At 42.8% G+C, this 23,964-nt stretch overlaps 2 protein-coding genes across 4 annotated transcripts in view; both read left to right on the top strand.

Annotated features, from left to right (window-relative positions):
• The first annotated feature begins 227 nt into the window (after positions 1–227).
• kpna3 (karyopherin alpha 3 (importin alpha 4)) lies at positions 228–13,888 on the top strand. Its single transcript, XM_068705038.1, has 17 exons — positions 228–358; positions 2,812–2,856; positions 5,924–6,013; positions 7,031–7,060; positions 7,185–7,237; positions 7,344–7,439; positions 8,312–8,397; positions 8,927–9,013; positions 9,111–9,280; positions 9,616–9,660; positions 9,779–9,910; positions 10,009–10,137; positions 10,464–10,568; positions 10,848–10,919; positions 11,212–11,374; positions 11,579–11,673; positions 11,756–13,888. The coding sequence occupies exons 1-17, from the start codon at positions 290–292 to the stop codon at positions 11,852–11,854; spliced, it is 1,566 nt and encodes a 521-aa protein (XP_068561139.1). The 5' UTR covers positions 228–289; the 3' UTR covers positions 11,855–13,888.
• A 967-nt stretch (positions 13,889–14,855) lies between these two features.
• LOC137868319 (RCC1 and BTB domain-containing protein 1-like) overlaps positions 14,856–23,964 on the top strand; it is a 10,508-nt gene continuing 1,399 nt past the window's right edge. Inside the window, exons 1-12 of one of the 3 annotated variants that reach the window (XM_068705032.1) lie at positions 14,856–15,053; positions 16,178–16,284; positions 18,539–18,740; positions 19,875–20,025; positions 20,115–20,281; positions 21,018–21,176; positions 21,264–21,371; positions 22,386–22,528; positions 22,664–22,854; positions 23,312–23,438; positions 23,536–23,687; positions 23,792–23,922. In XM_068705032.1, the coding sequence (XP_068561133.1) occupies positions 18,615–18,740; positions 19,875–20,025; positions 20,115–20,281; positions 21,018–21,176; positions 21,264–21,371; positions 22,386–22,528; positions 22,664–22,854; positions 23,312–23,438; positions 23,536–23,687; positions 23,792–23,922 (1,455 nt within the window). In that variant the 5' untranslated portion in view covers positions 14,856–15,053; positions 16,178–16,284; positions 18,539–18,614. Of the gene's footprint in view, positions 15,054–16,143; positions 16,285–18,538; positions 18,813–19,874; positions 20,026–20,114; positions 20,282–21,017; positions 21,177–21,263; positions 21,372–22,385; positions 22,529–22,663; positions 22,855–23,311; positions 23,439–23,535; positions 23,688–23,791; positions 23,923–23,964 lie in introns of those variants that run through there. The other 2 variants (XM_068705031.1, XM_068705033.1) reach the window with 2 other exon arrangements.

Raw genomic sequence — 23,964 nt, 5'->3', positions numbered from 1 at the left:
GTCTTCACTGTTATGCGGTAAAATGACTGATTGAGTTGCGCAGCTTCCAGACGTCCTGTCTATTGTGGTTAAGAAGTCGTGTAGGTGAATTTATTGTTACTGCGTCGAGGAAGCCTTGTAAAGCAGAGGTCAGTCCATGCAGGAGGTATGCGTTAACTCCTCCCCTCGGCCTGTTACGTCCTCCCCCCTCTCTCTCCGGAGCCAGCAGCAGCACAGGAGCTGCCGTGCCTCGTCTCTCACGGAGGAGATCTCGAAAGCCGGAGCTAATTTAGCTAAACCCCATACAGCCATGGCAGAAAACGCCGGCTTGGAAAACCACCGCATCAAGAGCTTTAAAAATAAAGGACGCGATGTCGAGGTGAGCCGACATATAAATGCGAGTGTACATGAGATGAGTCGAGTTAGTTTTGCATTGAAAACGTTAGTCTTTGGGCCTCGTTGGGGAGCCTGGCCCCTGCTGCAGCTGCCAGCTAGCTAGCTAGCTAGCACGTAAGCTATCGTCAAGATTTCGCCATCACAAGTGTCCATTGGCCTATCTTGTTAACGGTGAATTTCCCCCGCAATTAAACGATTGTGAGGATTGTTGTGCAGATAATACCAGTGGTTTACCAATATCCAGTAGTTAATATGTGTAAAGATAAATTAGCATCACAGTTGTACCGTTGCAAGTGGGGAGAATTAAGGGCAGTATGTAGCTGTCAGTGCCAGCTAGCGTTCACTAGCTAGTCGGATGGACACACCGGTCGCGAGCGAGGCTGGGCCCGACCGGCACCCAAATCCTGACGTTTGCTATGCTTCACAACCAGCGGATCTTAAGCAACACCAACGCTAACTTGGGAACGTCACATGAATGTGTCATTATTAGTAAAGCATCGTTTTTAGGTTGCACTGCAGGGTTGGTCCACATCCGCCCTAACCAAACACTGCCCCTCCTTGTTAGCGTGCTAACGCTGTCATGCAAACAGCTAGCATGTAGAGCCAGGTGAGCTACACTGAGCTGCTAGCTAAGCTAAGCTAAGCTAAGCCATTAAACTGAACGGTAACGACGCGGTGACCTTAGTGTTACTGTCTACTTTCATGTGAAATACGGACCCAACTAAAACCACTTACGGTCATGAATTTACTGTTTCATTGGAATCCATCAGTGAGACGTGGCTAACATCGAGTTAGCAGTAATACTCATAACGTGGTCTAACGTTATAATGTTATCTAATCTCTCAGTGGTTATATTTAAACATTGCTATATTAACGTAAAGGTGACGCATAATTGTGATTTGCTTCACTGTCAAGTCGCATAGTACACCGGTGTACTATGTACCTGCTGTCAGATCTAACACGTGACAGTCAAACGATGGGTACTGTTGCATCATTAAACTAACAAGTCCGATTTTAACATTTTTTTAACAGCACCTTGTGTGTAATTCCCATTGATATGATGACGAAACCATTAGTCAAAGGCTGTGTTCAGACGAGCCAAGATGAAGGAAGCTGAGAGGATTAAAAGAAGACGTCAAAGTATCAAATATCTAGACACGTTATAGCGTAGACATAATAATTAGTTGTATGGGTTGTGTATATACTATACCAACAAAGACTCAAAGGTATGTTGAAAATGGCCCTTCAAAATCTGTCAGCATGCCGTTTCACCTTCAAATGCTTAAAAGAGCAGATTGATGCCCCATAGGTGGTTGTTTTGAAGCTTGGAGTGAGTGGGACAAGCACGTGGCTACTATGACAGACAGATTTTTGCCAAGTGCATTCCTGATGCTATTTCAGGCATCTTGGATGTCTGACCTGGGTCCCCTGAAGAGCCTCTGCATGATTTTGAGTTTTCCTAAATGGATGAGTCAGACTACAGAAGGGGAGAACACGCCAGTTTGGGTTTTATTTATTTAGGTCAGGCATAACAGATTGCTCTTCAATTTCTGACATCAGTAGGAGCAGCTTTGAATTGCAAAGCAGTAAAGTCTCACATGCTGCAGGCCGTAAGCTCCTTTCTCCTCCAGCATGTAATATAGAATGTGTTTATGGCTTAGATTTGTCAAGCAGTTTACCCTGAGATATATCTTTCTTGTCTTGTCATGGCTTCATTAAGTTTTAGTTTTGTGACTGCAGTGCCTCTATGGGCTTTAGCAATTTAGTATTTATTGGCTTCTATTTTTTGTTTTGGGAACAGTTCATATTTTGCATACAGCAACCAACCACATTAGGCAAGTTAAGTGAACTGCATTCATTCCTTTTGACATCCAGGCTGCTTAATTGTATTTTGATGTTCTGCTGTCTGTTAGTTTTAAGGGACATTTTTTGGTTGTAGGTCAGTTTAGTGGCATTATTGTTTTGGAGTGCTTGGGAGACACCTCTCTGCTCCCCAGCCTCCTGAGTTATGACTGTCCCAGATTACATAAGGGGCTATTTAGGAAAGCAATATGAACCTCTTCAAACAGTCACAAGATCTTAGACCATCTCAAACTGTTCAGGATGAATTGCAAACCCAACAGACAGTTTTTTAAGTTGGTGGTGTTGTCTGTTTTTTAGGATTCAGTCACAGATTTATGTCCAAGTTGAAAAAAAAAAAAAAAATCAATTTGACCCATGTTGTTAAAGTTTTGTCATTTTAAAATGTTTATAAGATCCCCAAATATATTTTATATTAATGAAGTGTGTAATTTCATGGAAAAAAGTAAAATAGTATTTTTATGAATTATTAGGTGATTTTGCGTTCCCATGTAAAAGGCTACAGTGTATATTGTCCACTGGTTTAATTTTTAAAATATGTCAAAATGTGTCTTTCTTTTTGTTTCTTCGATACAGACTATGAGAAGACATCGGAATGAGGTGACGGTTGAGTTGAGAAAGGTAAGAAATGTATTTCTGTTGTTGAATCTCTTTAATTGTTGCACACTTTCTGTAATTTAATAGTGGAAACAAAGCTTTTTGGGGCCAGTCGTCTGGTTGAACTCGCTTGTCACAGGAGGAAACAATAGATCGTTCAAAAGATTTACAGGTAAACGGTAGAATTAGCTCGGGGTACAAGGAATTCTACTCAGCATGTGTTCAATTTGGCCAACACTCTGTAGGTTGCCGAAAAAGTTTGGCCAGCATCACGTTTATACCAGGCAACCATGTTTGTAGTTGATTGGCTGCACTCTCATAGTTCCAGCGCGGTGATGGAATTGAAAGGAAAGAAGAGCTACCATTTTTTTTTGGGCGTAGTGCTATTGTCTGTGTTGATTGTTTGAGCAAAACATGAACAAAGGGGGCGTATACTTTTAAAAGACATGGTACAATGTGCAGTTTGTGCTTGGGACATGTTTTTTTGTTGTTGTGGTTCTTTTTTAAAGGCACAGAAAGCGATACATGACCGGCCACGTTGACGGGCCTCACTTGATGCTCCTATGAAGCACTGCAGTTTTGAAATGCCAACAGCACAGAATCGGAGGAAAAGGCCGTTGTTTAGGCAAACTTTTGGCATATTATAGAACTTTAACTTGACCTAAATAATGAAGGTCCTAGTTCAAAGATATCAAGTGAATAAGAATCAAATATTGATATGAAAATGTAACTAGATAATGTGAAATTGGCTTCATGTGTAGTTTTTTTTTGGTCTTGCGTCAAGTGACAAACGGAATTTACGCTAAGTAGTGATAGCTGATGTGATACTGCTGAAGACGTTTGTCATTTTAACCACTGAAAGCGCCAATTTTAATGCGACAGTATTATTAATGATTCATTAATCATTTATTTCTTTAATAAAATATCGTCCTCTGGGAAAAAAAACCCGTAGCTTTTGATTCCTTTTAGCTCTTTCCAAACAGGTACACCGGCTGCAGGAAAACAGCTTTGGTTCTCTAGGTCCTCATGACACTTACGGTGTGTTTTCGGCCATTTAAAACAATAGGTGAACTTGCGCATGTCGGCCACTTTAGTGTGTTTGGGCCTTTACTCTGCACCATGGGCTTAAAATGAAACAAGGACTATAATATTAAAATACCAGCTTGAGTTTAAGGGGGTGTTTACATCTACCTGAGCTGAACACTGTAGGATTTGTCACATAGTTTGAGTGCATATTCTTGGCGATCACTGATTACACAAGTCAATGACCTATAGACATCTAACCCCTGGAGGTACAATTCATGGTTGATATTGATGTCATTTTGGTGAGTATAATCAGGATTTTTGATGCAGTCCAGTCACCAGAGTCAGAAGGAGTTGCACGTAGACTTCAGCATGTGATTTGCTTCATTGTCAGTCATTTGGAGACGGTGTGGGATATGGAGATGGTGCATTTTCTGTTACCAAAACCTTACTTGGAAACAAGCTTAAAATATTCAGTGGTAGACTTTAAGCAAATCCTTGAGATGTTGCTTGGTAAGACTTGGCACCTAGATTCCAGCTGTGGGTTGCTGTGTTGTCCATCATGTATTGAAATCATTGGAATAATTGTGTTTAACGGTTTGAATACAATTAGACAGCAGATTAATTGTAATTTATTAAGTGTTGCATTGTCTTACTTTTCTTTTTTGTGCTGTGAAATCAGGTCTGTCATGCCACTTTTTAATTTGCTGATGGGGCAGAAGTTGTTTTTATTTCCTCACACAGTTGGAGGCTGATTTTGGTTTGTGCCAGATGAATAGATAAGTCACATGTTAGCTGACCAAAGTTTTTTTCTGTTTGAATGTGATATCTATCTAGCTATGTGAAAACCACATGTTTGTAGATTACAGCGCACTGCAGAAGGATTTCTGTTTTGTCTTTGTAATGTTTATGTAATACGTGGCTCACACAGGTACTGCAATTGAAAAGAGGCCACTGTAGACTGTAGTCAGATTTTTGAAAGATAAAAGATGAAAAGGAGAGTTCAGATTTATTTCGCTGCTTGTATTAATTGATGAGAAAGTAGCCATGTGCAGTCATATAGAAAATTGAGAATGCAATACATTGAGATCATCAAGAATCTTTGTGCATTCGAATCGTTGACAGTCTAATCTTAATTGATGAAATCGTGAGGCCAGAGAAGGTGCTCATCAGTATTGAGTAATATGATATATTTTGGAGTTGTTCCCTGTTGGCGTCCTGAAATAGGAATGGGAAAACCATATGTTGTTTGTGGAAGAGGAAGCCCTCTGGTTCCAGGAACTTGGTGCCCCACAAAAAGATAGAAATTAATCTTTTCCTCAGTAAAAATGTGTTTTTGACAACCCGTCATGACACAAAAGTGATGGGCTAAGAAAATGATAGCATGTGAACATCATGTCAGATGGTGGACAGATTCACTTGCGTGTCTTGGTATGTGGCCATCTGATAAACAGAACTCAAGAGACTCCTGAGCGATGCGCTTCCAGGGAAAGTCTGAGAATAGTGGTAAACAAGCACGTAGAGCAGCCATCAGCAGACGTTCACACAGACGGGGATGTTAAGCCATAGAACGTCATTGCCGTGAAATACTGTGGTGGTCTCAAAGTCTAGCACATTCTGTTTAGCTGGATCAGAGCAGCAAGAAGCACTGCACTAGCTGATTAGTCATCAGTGACGCACATCAGCATGATGCACAGGAATGTAGGGCAAGGGATTCTCCTCCTACTGACTCAGACTCCCCGTGTGTTGATGGGATGTGTGGGTCTCTATGTACATGTGTCCTCTTGTCTCCATGCTGAATGAGTGTGTGGTGAGCGGGTCAGAAGGTTAAGGGTCAGTGTCCTTCAAAGATGAGTGTGTGTTTGCTATGTGGACTAGCCTGCAGGCAGATTTCTCTGATTCACCCACTACATTATTATTCCATAAAGTCAAAGTTTGGGAAAGAGGAATTGTTTTTGAGGCAGGCCTCAATTCACTGTCACTTTAAGAATTCATGAATGCATTAATGAACACTTTCATGTCCTCCCCCTCATTGCTTTTTTTTTTTCTTTTTTTCTTCTCTTGTCAGAACAAACGAGACGAACATCTACTGAAGAAGAGAAATGTCCCGCAGGAGGAGAGTCTGGAGGACTCTGATGTCGACTCGGACTTCAAAGGAGTAAGTGCGAGTGTGTGTGTGTGTGTGTGTGTGTGTGTGTGTGTGTGTGTGTGTGTGTGTGTGTGTGTGTGTGTGTGTGTGTGTGTGTGTGTGTGTGTGTGTGCGCTGAAGTGGGAGACATTTAGTGAGACTGGACTGTTCTGGATAACTGATCAGAAGGGTTCAAATCAAGTGGGCAGTGTATTTAATGCAAGCTGTGTGATGTACACTAGAAACAGTAGCTGCTTCAGTAAGAACAAGATGTCTTTAGGGAAAGTTCTTATTATACTGAGATTTTCTCCCAAATAAAAGTCTGGTTTTGAGCATCACAAATGTCTCCATCAGCCTCCATGGAATTTGTTTGGACAATCCCAAAGACTAATATCTTTAAAATATAGCTAATAAGATCATTTAATGAATATTTGTAAAGATATGGTTTGTAATTTGTGCAAAAAACAAAAAAAGCCTTATTTTAATTTACTGGAGAGGCTATGTACAAATATATCCAAGTCTGTGGTCTCCAGAAAACTGCATAGCTCCCTCTCTCTTGTTGCTATAATGTCATTTCAGTGTTCTAGTTCCTCCATATATTTTACTATACTGTATGTGGGAAGAGTGTAGCAATACGCTGCCCAAGATGTATTTATCTCCAAAGCCCTTGACTTTTGTGCAGTAGTAGAGGGACGTAGCTTCATCGAAATCCCACTTGATGCTGAAACGAGCTAGCCTGGAAGTGGGGCGGGACTTCAACGCTTTGTTCTCGCAGTCCTATTGGACGCTCAGTCACACGAAAGAGAGGGAGCAGCTCATTGTAATTTCCTTCATCCGTTTCAGCTGACGGCTCATCATTTTGCATATTGCTAATTTTCATGTCATACATCAAGGTGCTGTGGGGAAAGCTGCTTAAGTCTCAATATAGACGTGTAAACACAAAGCACGTTTACATAAGTTGAACATATTATGTAAAGTGGTGTTAATCAAGGGTCAGTTCGCAGACTCTGACCGTGCTAATATTCCTCTACATTTCTCTTTGTTCAGCAAAACGTTACGCTTGATGCCATCTTACAGGTAAGAGTTCAGTCAAGTCTTCTGTTGTGAATTTGCAATTCCTAAATATACCACGAATAGATCCTGAACTGTTTGATTATTCTGTGCTTACATTCGTCATGGCCTTCGCTCCTTGTCACTACAGAACGCTACCAGTGATAATGCAGTTATCCAGCTCGGTGCTGTCCAGGCAGCCAGGTGAGTGACTGAAAGAACACATTCACACACACAGCAACTGTTTTTTTTTATTTTTTATTATTGTGTATGAAGTTCTTAAGGATTTCCTCTTCTTGCTCTTTGTCAGAAAACTGCTCTCAAGTGACAGAAACCCTCCGATCGACGACTTGATAAAGTCTGGGATCCTCCCCATTTTAGTCAAATGCCTGGAAAGGGACGACAAGTAAGTCTCCCAAAACAGTTTGTTTGTCTTCAGTGTTATTTTCTCTGTGCTGCGAGGAACTGAGTGTTCTAGCTGTGAGGCCTGCAGACTGCTGTGATGGATTACTGACGCTACTACATCAAGTCTTTGCCCCAACAGAGGCTTTGTGCGTGTCCCACTGTGCCCACACGTGAGAGTGTGTCAAAGCACGCAGGGCAGTTGGCTGGTCCTCTCAGTCCAGGCCAAGCCAAATATAACAGCATTCCTGTCTCTCGGAGTCCCACAATTCCCAGGACCTTGTGTTCACTGAGGGGTGGGGGGGGAGATATTTGTGGTGGAAGAATTTGTAAGGAAGAAGTTGTAAGGATCTACCATGGCAAACAGCAGCAGCTAGTATCATGTTAGCACAGAGCACCATCTTATATTGGCTGGTTACGTCACAGAAGTCACCACGCCCTGTTTACTGCTTTACATCGCTGATGCCAGCGCTCAAGTTACCGGTAGTAAACCAAAACACGGTCCTGATGAAGTATTCAGTGGCACAGACACACTTAACACCCTTTGCCATGATTTACCAGCATTTGGCTAGTGGGCAGTGTGACGATCATCTGCGATTGTGTGATTTCTAATATGTTGCATAATTCCTTTTTAAAATCATGGAATGATAGTTTTCCCTTTGAACACAGCACCAGTTCACCAAACAGCTAGACATCCAGACCACTGATCTGGTGTGTGATGTATTATTAAATGTATGTATAATGGAAGCTTCACATCAATATTCAGCGTTATCATTATTCCCCTCTTCTCTGTCCCCACTCTTCTGTGGAAACTACCTGAGCTTTCTTTACGTCTTTAACTTGTTTACTCACTGGTTTGGTTTGGTTGTCCTGCAGCCCCTCTCTTCAGTTTGAGGCAGCTTGGGCTCTGACCAACATTGCCTCTGGGACATCAGCACAGACTCAGGCTGTGGTTAAATCCAGTAAGTTGACCCCACATTCCGTCGTCCTGCAGTCTGTGTTTGTCTACCGTCTGCAATCCGCCGAGCTAGCGTGTTTGTTTTTCACTTAACGAGGCAGCCAGTCATTTTTTTTGGATTATGTCTTTATTAGATAACTGTACTCTTATTTTGAAACAAAGCCAACATGACTGTCTCTGTAACAGCCAGCTAATCACATGAATGCTGATTTATAACAAATGCATCACAAGCTGTCGTGGCAATTCTTTCATTGGATTTAATGGACTCTATCCTCCAGTTAATTTACTAGTCAGGGGTGGCACTTATCTAAAACATTCCCTGAATTTATAATGTACAGATTCAAACAAAATTAAAGATGGAATTGTTTTACTTTATTTAAATTGGACCTAAAGACGTGCAACAGAACTAACTCAGTTGTTAGGAGTTGTGACACAGTCATGGAATTGTGTTGATTTAATTTGGCCTTTCCTTGGAGGTTGACAATCTGTCACCATGGGGCAAGTTTTTGATCTGTTGATGTTTGTGTGTCCAGATGCAGTGCCCCTGTTCCTGCGACTGCTACACTCTCCCCACCAGAACGTATGTGAACAGGCTGTATGGGCTTTAGGAAACATTATAGGTAAGGGGTGTGTGTGTGTATATATGTATGTATGTGTGTATACTGCTTGGAAGCAACTGTTCAGAGCCATGTTGACCTCTGCTCCTCACCTGTCCAGGTGATGGTCCACAGTGCAGGGATTATGTCATCTCCCTGGGCGTGGTCAAACCCCTGCTTTCTTTCATCCACCCATCCATCCCCATCACCTTCCTCCGCAATGTCACCTGGGTCATTGTTAACCTCTGCCGCAACAAGGATCCACCACCACCTATGGAAACTGTGCAAGAGGTGGTGTGTGTGTGTGTGTGTGTGTGTGTGTGTGTGTGTGTGTGTGTGTGTGTGTGCGTGTGCGTGTGCGTGCGCAGGCTGTCGTGTGCCAGACAGATGGATGTGTTGCTCTGCCGCTGAGTCACACAGTTTGTTTTTGTGCTTTTTCAGTAGCCAAATCAGCCCTGTCACCCAGGGGAATTTCTGACTATAAAGATCCTTATGTGACATTTGAAGTCTGGATTTGACAGCTGTTCTCTTTGTGATTTATTTAAAAAAAAATTTGGTCTGTTTTTGCCTTCATCTGATCCATCTATTCCTCTGCCTACATCCAACCTACTTCTCTTTCCCCACAGATTTTGCCCGCCCTCTGTGTGCTAATATATCACACCGATATAAATGTAAGTGTCAGAGCAGAGGGGGATTGTCATTTTGTATTTACTATTAATTTGTATTGATTGTACAGAACGATCACTTGCTTTGTGCTGCTTCACGAGTCTCTCGTGTCCGCATGTTTAGATCCTAGTAGACACGGTGTGGGCTCTGTCCTATCTGACGGACGGGGGCAACGAACAGATCCAGATGGTCATTGATTCTGGAGTCGTTCCGTTTCTTGTGCCTCTCCTGAGCCACCAGGAGGTCAAAGTTCAGGTGAGACTTTGTTTCATTGATTGAAATCTAGTCTTTGGCATTTATATCTACAGTGAGCTCATCCTCAATCATTTCTCTCCTTTGTCTTTAAATGGCAGACGGCAGCTCTGAGGGCAGTGGGCAACATCGTGACGGGGACAGACGAGCAGACACAGGTTGTGCTCAACTGTGACGTCCTCTCACACTTCCCCAACCTGCTCACACACCCGAAAGAAAAGATCAACAAGGTATCACAGCCACAGCCTCAACCGTCATGTCCCAGTTTCTTTGGGCTCAGTATGGAAATAGGAGTTAAAGTGTCTATGGAGGTTCATGACATTTGTGAGTGCTTTTTATTTTCCTGTCAGGAAGTATAATATATCTGCTGCAGGTTTGTTATTGTGTGTTCCCTTACTTATTCACTTGAGCAAAAAGTAGCAGACATATGGAAGTGGAAGTTAACACTGGCGTTATAATGAAAAAAGTGTGTGTGTGTGTGTGTGTGTGTGTGTGTGTGTGTGTGTGTGTAAGATAAAGAGCAGGTTCTGAGCATTTGTGACTCGTCTGTTTGCAGGAAGCAGTCTGGTTCCTTTCCAACATCACAGCTGGGAACCAGCAGCAGGTCCAGGCTGTGATAGATGCTGGACTGATTCCCATGATCATTCACCAACTGGCCAAGGTTTGTGCTTGGTGGAGAACAGAAAACAAGTCCCTTAAGCTTTATCTCCTCTATTCTTTATATTCATTTTTTCACAACACATGGTACAACACAGAATGTTGGCATCAATTGTATGTATTCAGTTGCATTGACACATTCCCTGTTTTGTAGCCAGAGAAGCAAAAACAACTCTCGATGAGAATTAATTGAGCGCTGAATGTGAGCGTGGCCTAGGTTTTCTGTGTGCTGTAGCAAAGACCTGCTATGTGTGCGTCTTAGTGACAGCCTGTCTCTCCGCAGGGCGACTTTGGTACACAGAAGGAGGCAGCGTGGGCCATCAGCAACCTCACCATCAGTGGGAGGAAAGACCAGGTGAGCTGTCCTTTGGGACCAGTGAGACAGAAACCTGGAGCTTGTTTGAATTCATCTACTGCAAATGTGTTTTTATTTAAACTGCAGAAACCCTGTAGCATGTGAGTCATATAATATTCCATCATTTAATAAGTAAATGTTTACCTCACCGTTTCATACTTTTTAAAGAGGCAGAACTGTCCCCAGTGGAGTTGATTTTGTAATGAAATGACAGGGAGTGTTCCCCACTTGTAACCATGTACCTGTGTTGTAATCAAGTATGGATGTGGTATGTATGTGTGGGTTTGTGTAGGTGGAGTTCCTGGTGGAGCAAAACGTAATCCCGCCTTTCTGTAACCTGCTGTCGGTGAAAGACTCCCAGGTGGTGCAGGTTGTCCTCGACGGCCTGAAGAATATCCTCATCATGGCGGGAGATGAAGCGAGCACCATCGCTGAGATCATAGAGGAGTGTGGAGGTCTGTATCTGGCTGATGGTTTCAGTCGGCTCTCTTCCTTTTGTTTTAATCATCTCAAACTACATTTCTTGGTATATCATTTCTTATCTGGCAAACAAGTGCATATTCTGACTGCTTTCTTGATTGCATAATTGAACTATGTATGTCCCTGCAGTTGCCAGTTTTAATGATGGAGGGAATGTTGTTATTGTTTTGTTTTTTCAGGTTTGGAGAAGATTGAAAATCTGCAGCAGCATGAGAATGAGGATATCTACAAACTAGCCTTTGAGATTATTGATCAGTACTTTTCAGGAGATGATGTAAGTTTATCACCAGCGTTTTTATTTTTTCCTGCTCAGTCAACAACTTGTTTTGATCTCATAAACTCTGTCCTTTTTTCAGATTGATGAAGATCCCAGCTTGATCCCTGACACAACTCAAGGAGGGACCTTCAACTTTGACCCAGCTTCCAACATGCAAACGAAGGAGTTTAATTTCTGAAAGCCAGGATGTTTTTGGTTCAACCAGCTGCACGGGTACTCTGTAATCACCCCAGACATTCATCCATCTCTCCTCCAACCTGGCAACCTGGTACCGAAGGATTTACTTAGCATCACTTCAACATGGAAACTCCCCACTGAAGGATCTACCCACCCCACCTCTGCACTGCGGGGTGTCTTTTTTTTTTTTTTTTCTTTTCTGTTTTTGTTAATGGTCATCCTTCACCGAGCACGGAAACACGACACAGGAGTCCTGGTCATTCAACAGGCACCACCACCATCTGGCAACCTGCACCAGGAGGGTTGTCTCTACTCTCTGCCAGTGCGGCGTCTAAATCTCACACACAAATAAAACCAGAAGGGAGAAAAAGCCTTCGTGGCAAGATTTAATTGCCAGTTTTCACAAAGACAAAAACACGAGCACATTTTCAGACACAAACACACGCACACACACACACACACATATACACACTTTTTAACACTTACAATTTGTGTGCATACTTCTGTTAGAAGCCATCATATCACTTATGGGGAAGAAATACTGCTGTTTGTTTGTGGTTTATTTTTGTGCTTTCCCTCCCCTGGATAGTCCTCTGGTGTTACTTCACCTACACGCACACTGACATACAAGTACACACTTTAGTCACACTGATTCCCGATGGCCGGGCACCCCAATAACCCTCTCTCACCCAGTTTAAAGAGGTAATCCCAGAGCTCAGCCACGATTAACCACGGACCCCCGCTGCCCTCCCAGGAGAGTCCTGGAGCAGGTGGAGGGGGGGGGGGGGGGGAGGGCTCAAAGGCAACAAAAAAAAAGACTCTGTGGCAAACTGACTGACGGGACTTCTGACTCAATGACGTCACTTTTTTTTATTGTGACATCTGTTGAATTATCAAGCTTAACGTTTGTTTAAAAAAAGAAATCATAAAAATGTGAAGAAAATGCCATAATTATTTTTTCTTTCAAAACCTACAACTGTAAAACCTGCTAACTGCTTCTGATTCAGCAGAGAGACAAGTTTTTTTAGTTTTTTTTTTTTTTTTTTTTTTTAGTTTTGTTTTTTTTAACGGATGTGACTCCCTGTCACGGGAGGAGGAGGCACCTTTAGGTGAAGATGCAGAGACTTAAGAGAAGAGGAACATGTCAGCTGTAGCGTTTACCACTCTACAGGACATCACTTGTGCAGCATGAGCTCGGTCACGTCCTGTGATCCAGTGCTGGCTCGGGACTCCCCTGTAATGTGAAACTTTTGAAGGGTGGGGGGGGTTTAAACAAAAAGAAACCGCCAGGCTTAAATCGACCCCAAATTGCTTATCTGACCTTTTGAGTTTATCTTTAAATATTTGAAATTCTCTCGTGAAACAAATATTTTGGGTTCATGTTTCAACTTCTTCTGGTTGAGTCGGTGGAGCTTCCATAATGTCCGTTTTTTGATTTTACTTTTCTTCAGTCTTATGCACACGTCTGAGAAGACATTGATGTCTGCCTGCAGAAAGGGACCGACACTCATTGAAGACTAGATTTGTGTGATGAGCACAGGTCCCGATTACAGTACGCAACTACTTTTTTCGATGAAGAGGTCACATGTCATCACTCAATTTGAATAATTGTACAAAAAAAATGTGATGTGAATCTCTCCTTGCCGTCTAATGAATATATGAATATATTTACATAAAGCCTGTACAAAGCTGCTGCAGCTGACAGTCATTGGATGGACGATAACCTTACTGTCACAGATGGCTGGGGAGGGTTTCTTGTTTTGTTGTTGAAGCAATATTTCTTTTGTTTCAATGTTTTTATTTTTGACTTGCATATGTATTGTGATGACATGCTGATGAATTGGAACAGGCTGTTTTTTTTTTAGTTGTCCCTCTCTCTTCGTAGTGGTGACGGGCTGTTTAAGATGTGCCGTCCCATGTCCCAGCTGGTGTGCGGGTTCACGGTGCCAAACCATGAACCCTAGCCCTGGTCTGGAAGACTTTATGATCCTCTGGTTGGCTGCTAACTACCGAGAGGAGGTCAGAACAGGTGGGGAGGGGGAGGGGGAGGGGGGGGGGGGGGTCCACACTGGGGTCCACACTGGGGTTTTAAATATTGGGTGGGGTTGTTATGAGCAGCCCAGGCTTGTTTTTGGGACTAGCTGTTTATTACTGAACAAAACTATAGAGAGGGTGTACAGTCATGAACTAGCAGACTAGACCGAGCCACTTTAAAGATTTACAATTTCGTTGCCTTGTATCTGAATTGGATACAAGCTTATGTTTGTTGCAAGATTTTTACTTGCTAATGAAAAGTTGTTTTAAATAAAATAATAGGAGAAAAAGCAACAGACAGCGTTTTGGCCTCTGATTGTTTATATCTTTTTATAAATTTTAGATTGAATTTCTCTCTTTAAGGTGGCTCATTGATGCTTTCAACTCTTGTGCATATTAAAGACAAGAATGAGTTGAAAATCATTGTGCCTTTTGTTTTTCATTTCAACTAAAACTAGGTTTTATTGAATAGAAACAATTCTTTGAGCAACTAGAGGATTTTTGAAACGGGAGATCCGGTAATATGTGGTCTCCCTGTTGTGTGGAGTTTGCCATAGGAATGGTCAATGCTGCTCTCTGCTGAGAGTTACTGCTCCCCTCCGATTTAATTCACTCAACATTGTAACATACGTTTCCCCCCCACCCCCCGCACCCCCTCCAAACACCACAAATCACCATTGCCATACTTCAGTCAGGGGATTTTGATATCGTCTCCTCTCATCTCACCCTCAGGACATGATCTGTGTTTCTGATCCTAACCAAAATAAACTTGCTGTTTAGCCGTTGGATCCTCCGTGCTTTCAAGTGTTGTGATTCACACATACAATTAGTCACGTTCTGTGTGTGTGTGTGTGTGTGTGTGTGTGTGTGTGTGTGTGTGTGTGTGTGTGAGAGTGTGAGAGTGAGAGTGAGAGTGAGAGTGAGAGAGAGAGAGAGAGAGAGAGAGTGTGAGAGAGAGAGAGAGAGGCTTTTAGCGGGGATGCTTTTCTAGTATTTGTGTGAGTAGGAGGAACACCCTTTTCCCCTTCAGCTCACAGGTTTTTATGCTCCTGAATTTGCTTTCACTTCTCCAACGGGTAAGATTAAAATGGACCATCTTATCCTGTCAACCAGAAATGTTACGTACCCTACTATTGTTTTTCTGTGGCGCATCCTTTACATTTCAGGTGAGATCTATGAGCATCTACTAACGTTGTCATTTGAATGTCATTGTGAAGTGTGTGTGTGTGTGTGTGTGTGTGTGTGTGTGTGTGTGTGTGTGTGTGTGTGTGTGTGTGTGTGTGTGTGTGTGTGTGTGTGTGTGTGTGTGTGTGTGTGTGTGTGTGTGTGTGTGTGTGTGTGTGTGTGTGTGAGAGAGAGAGAGAGAGAGAGAGATTTACTCACCCTGTATTTGGGTTTATTGCAAAGTCTGTAACAGAAACGTAATAATGAGATAATTTGCCTCCAAGTGGAACACAAACGCAGCTTGACAGATCCAGATTCTCCAGGTTTATTGTGCGGCAATTTGATTGGTTGCATCTTTGGGGCGTAATATGTCATACCAAAGCAAGATGTAAACTAAAGTGTGAAGGCAGCTCCCGGATTTTTACCTAATCATTAGGTCCTGTTTCATTAAAAAAAAAAAAAAGCAATTTTAATAGCTGATTTTATGCCTACAGTGTGGAAATTCCCAAAATATACTTATTGAATTACCTCAATCTAACACAGCACACACACACACACACACACACACACACACACACACACACACACACACACACACACACACACACACAGAGACAGACAGAGGTGGGATGTTGTTGCATCAGATGAGTTAAGATTGGAAATGCATTCATTGAATTTAGCAATTTAAACTTCCAACATGAATGAAAAGTCTACAATTCGATGACAACTGGAAGATCATGAAAAAAAATGGAAAGCTCAAAAACAGCTACTGACTTACAGTTGACTTCGGAGTTTCTGGGGCTCTGGGCAAAATATATAGGCCTACAGACAAAAAAAATACTCTAAAACTGTACTACAACCGAGCGTACTCCATTGGCTGAGTAAGAACATGAAACGTGGTTGAAAGTTAGACTTTTTTTGAGTCAAACTACTGTTTCCACTGACAAAACTGTTCAAAACTGATATATACAACATCTGGTGAAATTGTCCTTCCACAGCCTCGTGGACTGGATACAACAGTGATCCATCTATTCTGACCACCGTCTGCAATTGATTATTTTGGTCTTTTCATCACGTGACATTATCTTTTTTCCTCCTCACTTCCGCAAATAATCGTCGGTTGCAGCGGAGCGCGGCAGCTCCAGCAGAAAGTGAAGAAACGCGGACGGACATCCCGCGGCGGACCCGTTCGTGTTTCGGTTAAACCGTCCTTCACCAGAAACATTTTATCAGGTGGGTGGAACGGAAAAAACCTTCATATTGTTCTTCTGTAGCTTTGACAGCTGTTTGACTTTTTTTTTTAACGGTGGCCCGTTAGCTCAGATTCGAGTGAGCGAACCGATGAGTCTAGTAGCGACTCCGTTCACTCTGATGCGTTGTGTCAGCGCGGCAGTCTGCTGAATCATGCGTTTGTAACAATGGTCAACACGAGCTCACCAAGGAGTGCTCCATGTTTACTGGGTGTGTTAATAGAACTGAGGCTACGGTGTTACAACACAGAGCTGTAGACTCACTCACACTTTCAACACACTTTTAGTCTATTTCCCAAAAAATATGATTAAGCCTCATGACTTCATGAGATGTTTTCACTAGTAACAGTTTCAGTGAGATGGGAAACAAAGCACGCGTGGGTGAACGTCCATCCTAAAACAGATGAGACGGTATTTACATCATTGACACGTAATGCCCGCAAAGACAACTGTCTCCTTAAGCTGGACAACAGAGCATCAACATCAGTGCTCTGAGCTTCTGTTTGAGAAATGACTATGAAAACAAGTGAGTTTCCATCAGTATTTCTTCATAGATATGAATCGCCTGCCTCTGATTGGGTGAAGTCGGATGGACTCCTCCTATGTTTGAGTGATCTTTCATGCTTTAGGTTGTAAAAAATCATGTTGTGTGTGTGGACTGTTTGCAGAAAAAGTCCAGCCCCTCTCCCCTTTCATGCAACAACTACATGGAAGTTTTAATAATTTCATTATGAACACGCATGACAGACAACCAACACAATATATTGTGAGAAGTTCTCTCGTGGTACAATGTAATCTCATGTAATACTACACCGTAGTTGTACTCTCTTTACTACGGACCAGTGATTGGTATCGGTGAACCTTTGTTGCTGCTCATTGTTGGTGAAATCAGTTGAGGTTTCCTTTTCATAAGGAGAAGTAGTAATACCACAATGTTAGTATTGTCAGCTAAATGTCGTTGAGTACCAGTTTAAAGGTATTCATTCATGTCAGTGTTGTATTACTGTATATTATTTGATTATTGTTGCTTTTACAGCATTTGTACTGAATCAAAGCAGCATTTTAACACCAAAACTAGACGATAGGGAGCTAATTTGAACTCATGTACACTCTGTTGGGTAGTCTAATCTATAACTATTTATAGTTTAGTATCGGCCGTAGGCCCACTGGAGGGAAGGGAGGCAAGGAAGAGAAGCAGAACGGGGACTCGACAGAGCAGACTCAGACCCTGCTGCAGTAAAATGAAAGGTTTTCTGAAGCGACTCTGAAACACGACCGCTTTAGTCCGCAGGGACCGCCGATATCAACACGAAATGAAAGTTTCCTCTAGTAGCTTTAAAGTGTGACGCCTCTGTTCATGTAACTGAGCCATCTGCTGGCCAGTCCTAATTGGGTCAGGAAACCTGTAGAGAGCGCTTGAATAATTTGTAGATGAGACCCAGTCTTAACTCTTAAGAAAGTGTGTATGTATGTATATTTATCTATATATATATATATATATATATATATAGATAGATATCTATATCTATCTATATATATATATATATATATATATATATATATATATATATATATATATATATATATATATATATATATATATATATACACACACACACACATCTCTTTGCTACGAGGAGCATTACACCGGCCAGCCCTGATCTGTTTGAGCCGATGTTACACCACATGACCCAACTTCTCACTAATCTCCTCTGTGGGATCATTCATGGGTTTAGCATTACATAATATTAACTTGGCTATGAGATCTGTAAATAATGAAATAATCATTCAAATATGGCAAGTTGGGTCTTGAAGCTTTTTGTGTGTTATGATGATACTGAAATTGCATAGCTTAGTAAAAATAACTTCAAATGTAAAAAGGAGGAGCCCTAAGTTACCATGAAAAGGCTTAATACTGAGCCCAATGAGGTAGAATGATGATAGCAGGGTGCTGTTTTGTGCATGGCGTGGGCGATACGGACGCTCCATATATTTTCCTGCTTTATTTGTCCATCCCTGAACGTGTGTGTGTGTGTGTGTGTGTGTGTGTGTGTGTGTGTGTGTGTGTGTGTGTGTGTGTGTGTGTGTGTGTGTGTGTGTGTGTGCGCGCGCGCTAGAAGCTGGTTTGTCCCGAAGTTTAAAAAAGACAGAATGCTGTGACTGACTTTGCTATAAAAGGCTTTTTTTTCCCAAAGTTAAACTTTGTGTCAATACATAAATATATAATTCTCCCACAGCGGCTGCAGCTCTGGCAGCTCTTCCTCCCAACATCCCCGCCTTTGGATTGAGGTTCATCCCTCCGCCCTCGCCGCCATGGTGGATGTAACCAAATGGCCCATTTTCAGCCTGATGGGGACCCAGGAGCTGTCCATGATCCGAAAAGCTAGCGTGTTCGGAACGGCCGCCAATGAGGCCGTCTACGTTACCAAAGATGACGAGGTGAGACGTCGGAGGAGAACAGGGTCGTGGAGTTAATCACGCGAGGGAAGCCGTCGCCGCTCGTCGTTAGTGGTGCGTAACTAGTTGTTGCTGGACCACCAGGGCTCTACATGTTTTACGTTAATGTATTATTGTGGGGTTTTAGATGGTTACTTTACTTTGAAAGCAGTTATTCAACTTCATTCAATCAGAGAAGTAAATCATGTTTACAATAGGTGATCAACCACAGAGGACTTCCAGCTGCTGTATTTCTTTGCTGTCGGAGTGACAGTATTGTATCCTGGTGATGAATGAAGTGTGTTTAAAGCTGCACTAATCACGTTCTTGTTTATCTGGAATGGATCAAATCACTACTTAAGATCTACTCAGCATTTTAGCACCTTTCAGCTCTGTGTTTGGGTTTTACTGTGTTTTGCTTCGCTCTCACTGCTCTCATCAATGTTGTTACCAGAACACAGCAGGCAACTGTTAACTGGAAAATGAAGTATTTATAAACCCACTCTGCACTACCAGCCCTTAACCAAACAGAAAACAGACACTGTTAGAAAGAAGCTGGTGAACATAGAGGGGCTTAAAAGAGAGTGAATATTAGATTTGCATTCATCAGTTAGCCAGAAACATGACTCCAAATAAATGTTGCTCTGTGTCCGTATTGATTGGCAATAGATGGCTTACACTTATATACCATAACAACAAGGAAAAAATATGTCAAAGTTTTGTCTACAGCTTGTTTTGCTGCCCCCAAGTGGCCCAAAAAAACAAAAGAGTAACACAGCTTCAATGATATAGATTTAAGAGTTGGCTACAGAAAAGCATCTCAGCAAACGTTCACATTTTGAAAATAATGAAGTGAATTCAGGAGCTTCTTGCTTTAAGCATGTTGCGTTTTGGCAGCCATTTGTTTAATCTTAAATGTAAAACTTTCCTTGAATAATGTTCATATCAAAATAAAATAAACTGTCGGCCAGTGCTCGTGGCGTGTTTGCTCCTATCAGCGCTACCAACTCTGTGTTTTGTTTGTGTGTCTGGAATGTGACCTGTTACCTACTCGGCTGCTGGAGACTGTCTCTGCTTAACCCTGCTTATCACTGATCCACATTACACGGTCTCTCTTTTCTCCCTCCACTCTTCCAGGTGTATGTGTTCGGGTTGAACTGCAGTAACTGTCTGGGAACAGGGGACAGCCAGAGCAGCATTGTCCCCAAGAAGCTGGACTTCCTGAGTGGAAGGAAGGTGGTCAGCCTGAGCTACGGCAGCGGACCCCACGTCCTGCTGGCCACAGAGGGTAGCCGCCGCGCACACGGCCTTTTAATCCTCCTCTCCGCAGTCGGATTAAAAAGTGCTGCAGAGTGACTAATCTTTTTGTGTTTTCAGACGGAGAGCTATTCGCCTGGGGTCACAACGGTTACAGCCAACTAGGAAATGGGATGACCAACCAAGGAGTAGCTCCGGTGCTCGTGTCGGCCAACCTGCTCAATAAGAAGGTCACAGAGGTGGCCTGTGGCTCTCACCACTCCATGGCTCTGACTGACTCGGGAGAAGTGAGCGTCTACGACACAGCAGAACGGAAATCCGTTCAAAACCTTTTGTACCGACATGTGATTGAGCTTTGGCCAAAGGCAGTGCTTAGTCATACAGACCGGCTAAGGACTGCAAGGCCAATAGCAGCGGTAGCTGATCCCCCGCCAAGCTGAAAACGTAGAAAACAAGCTCAGCTTTAAGGACACTATTGTGCTTCAAACCACTTCAAACACAGTCCGCTTTGTACTGTCACGTGCTGTTATCCTGCTGTGTTACACAACAGCCTTTTAAAAACAAAAAGAGAATCTTGAATTCCCCGTTTCCATTTGTTATGCTAAGCTAAGTTAGCCGGCTGCTGGCGGTAGCCTATCGGGTTTAGTGTACCGATGTTAATGGTATACATCTTCTCATCAAACTCTTGGCAAGAAACCAAACATGCGTATTTCCCAAAATGTTGAACTTTTCCTTTAAGCTGCAGTGGTTTTTAATATGACTGCAACACACCACACTGTCGTCTAGTATCTGAGACTGTCAGTACGGTTAATGCTATAATTCCAGTTAGAATATATTAAAACCATCATTATGAACTACATTTATTAGTGTCACATTGCATAAACACTTCCAACAAGTATTTTACCTCTCAGTATTATTATCAGCCGGGCTGCTGTACATACTGCGTCATAAAAACGCTCTACTCCTCCACTAATAGATGTGGGATATTTAACTCTTCCTCTCCTGTAACCTCACGTTTGCCAGGTGTATGCATGGGGCTACAACAACTGTGGTCAGGTGGGTTCCGGCTCCACAGCGAACCAGCCCACCCCCCGCAGAGTGTCCAGCTGCCTGCAGAGCAAAGTGGCCGTTGGCATCGTCTGTGGGCAGACCTCGTCTCTGGCAGTAGTGGACAACGGAGAGGTGACTGATTTTATTCTGGAGCCGTGAACGCCGCGCTAACCGTCTCCGGCCACCAACAGCACTCACGCTCTCCTCCCGTCCCTGCAGGTGTACGGTTGGGGCTACAATGGGAACGGACAGCTCGGACTCGGAAATAATGGGAACCAGCTCACCCCCTGTCGCCTTGTAGCTCTGCAGGGTTTGTGTGTGCAACAGGTGTGAGATTACACAATCACAGAAACTTACATTTGTGCAACTCACCCAGTGACTTCATACATCGTATGACTATGCAAACCGATACATCTACACATTTATACACTACCATTGTATTCTGATTCAGCCATGTCATCTTATTTAAATGCAACAAAAATGTGACCATTTCCATTCCAGTTCTATCCAGTTCTGTGAGTGGGTACAAGAAGACATTTTTATGTACGCCCCAACTAATGTCATTTTATTTAGAATCTTTCTCATTTGTGAGTATTCAAAGGGTTCACAGCTAAAACTCCTTCATAGAAAGAAAGACGAGAAGAGTCTGCTGGGGGAGATAACGGAGACATGTGAAAGCACCTGCGAAACACAATGCAAAAAGTTATAATTATATTATCGTTAGATTCACTGAAGCTTGTATCTGCGTTTCTGTGTTTAACCACTTGGTTAGTAATAGCTTCTGAATTGATGTAGTCTTATCTTAAAGACCCTCAAAATGTAGTTTTAAATCTTAAAGACTTTTAAATTTAAAGTTGCGTCTTTGGATCATTTTTAGTTGAACACTCAAACACAAGCATGTGATGTCACCTATTTCCCCACTGAGCTCTCTCCCCTTTAAAACAAGTGAGAGTGGCGCAGACCGAGATGACAAATAACCGAAACTGTTCAAACTTAAGCAGACAATTGTGTGTTAGTGTAGCGTCTAGCGACTGCATCGCTCATATTGAGGGGGGGTGAAAACCTGTTTTCAAATTCCTCCATCACACTATTAGTAGGCTAATATTTAAAAAGCAACCAGAGGAAAAAAGGATACCTTCTTTTGTTTAACCAAGATTCAAAGGTATTCAATTTACAATATGAATCATAGTCCTCACATACATAGAGTATTGGGACCTCAAATGAACCAAAATTGACAATTCTTTATTGTTTTATTCAGTGTAAAGTAGACTTCATTGTGGAAACATTTTGGCATGTTCGAATAGTTGGTCTTACATCTGAAGTATTTGTTTTCCTCTCCAGATTGTCTCGGGCTATGCTCACTCGCTGGCACTAACAGACGAGGGGTTGCTCTACACTTGGGGTGCCAACACATACGGGCAACTGGGCACCGGCAACAAAAGCAACCAGCTGAGCCCAGTCCAGATCATGACTGAGAAAGAGAGGTGAGCGGGACCACCACACACACACACACACACACACACACACACACACACACACACACACACACACACACACACACACACACTGTATAACGAACCATGTCCTCACTGCCGACTCTCTTCCGGCCCCTGTCACAGGATTGTGGAGGTCGCTGCCTGTCACTCCACACATACGTCGGCCGCTAAGACGCAGAGTGGTCAGGTGTACATGTGGGGCCAGTGCAGGGGCCAGTCTGTTGTGCTGCCTCACCTCACGCACTTCACCTGCACCGACGACGTCTTCGCGTGCTTCGCCACCCCCTCCGTCATGTGGAGGCTTCTTTCCATGGGTAAGACAAAGGGCTGATTATTGTCTTTATTCACGGGAGACGTTTTTACTCGTCACAGAGGGATAACAGCTGATGTTCTATTCAGTAAGCCGCGGCGGGATGACAGTGAGCCAGCATGCACGGTGCAGCTAAATAGAATTCAGCCATAATTAATAAATGTCTGGTTCAGCTGACCTGACCTAGCTCAGCAGTTATTTGGAAATTATTAAAATTAAATAATTGTAATAATTAAATGTCAGTATACCAATTGAGCACAATTTGACGTATAATTAGTGCCAAATTAAATATTTCTTTGACTGTTACCTGACACGTAAATTATTATTGTATTATAAATCCTCATTTCAAAAGATAAAACTGTGGTCCTTCTTGTTTCAGTTGTAAAAAGTCAAACCACTGCTAGTTTCTTTCGTGCTCTTAACACCAGAGCGTGATGTGTGTGGGTGTTTTCTCCCTGCAGAGCACGATGACTTCCTGACCGTGGCTCAGTCTCTGAAGAAAGAGTTTGACAACCCAGAGACAGCTGACCTCAAGTTCTGCATTGACGGCAAATACATCTATGTCCACAAAGCAGTTCTCAAAATAAGGTCAGGGATTTCATCTCACAGCTGTAGGCTTAAGTTATGAAACTAAAGAATATGAATAATAACATCTTTATCTGTCCTGAAACGAACTGTTGTGCAGGTGTGAACACTTCAGATCCATGTTCCAGTCCCACTGGAACGAAGACATGAAGGAGGTGATTGAAATCGACCAGTTCTCCTACCCGGTGTACCGCTCCTTCCTAGAGTTCCTCTACACAGACAATGTGGAGTTGCCTCCGGAGGATGCTATTGGTCAGAACTACACACACGCGTCACAGCCTTCTCCTCACTGACTTCTGTTTGTAAGTTGGTCGTTAAGGCTTCCAGTGTTGACGTCTGTGCCTGTGCTCCGTCAGGGCTGCTGGACCTGGCCACGTCGTACTGTGAGAACCGCCTGAAACGCCTGTGTCAGCATATTATAAAGAGGGGAATCAAGGCGGAAAACGCCTTCTCATTGCTGTCTGCTGCTGTGCGCTATGATGCAGAGGTGAGTGTTCGACGTCAGCCCACCAACTATCATCTGTTTCTA

Source organism: Cebidichthys violaceus, unplaced genomic scaffold, assembly GCF_023349555.1.
Source record: "Cebidichthys violaceus isolate CVI_PGR_0920_01 unplaced genomic scaffold, fCebVio1.0.p SCAF_11, whole genome shotgun sequence".
In the NCBI taxonomy this organism is placed as follows: domain Eukaryota; kingdom Metazoa; phylum Chordata; class Actinopteri; order Perciformes; family Stichaeidae; genus Cebidichthys; species Cebidichthys violaceus.
The sequence above is the reverse complement of the archived record's forward strand: the minus strand, read 5'-3'. Positions and strand labels throughout refer to the sequence as shown.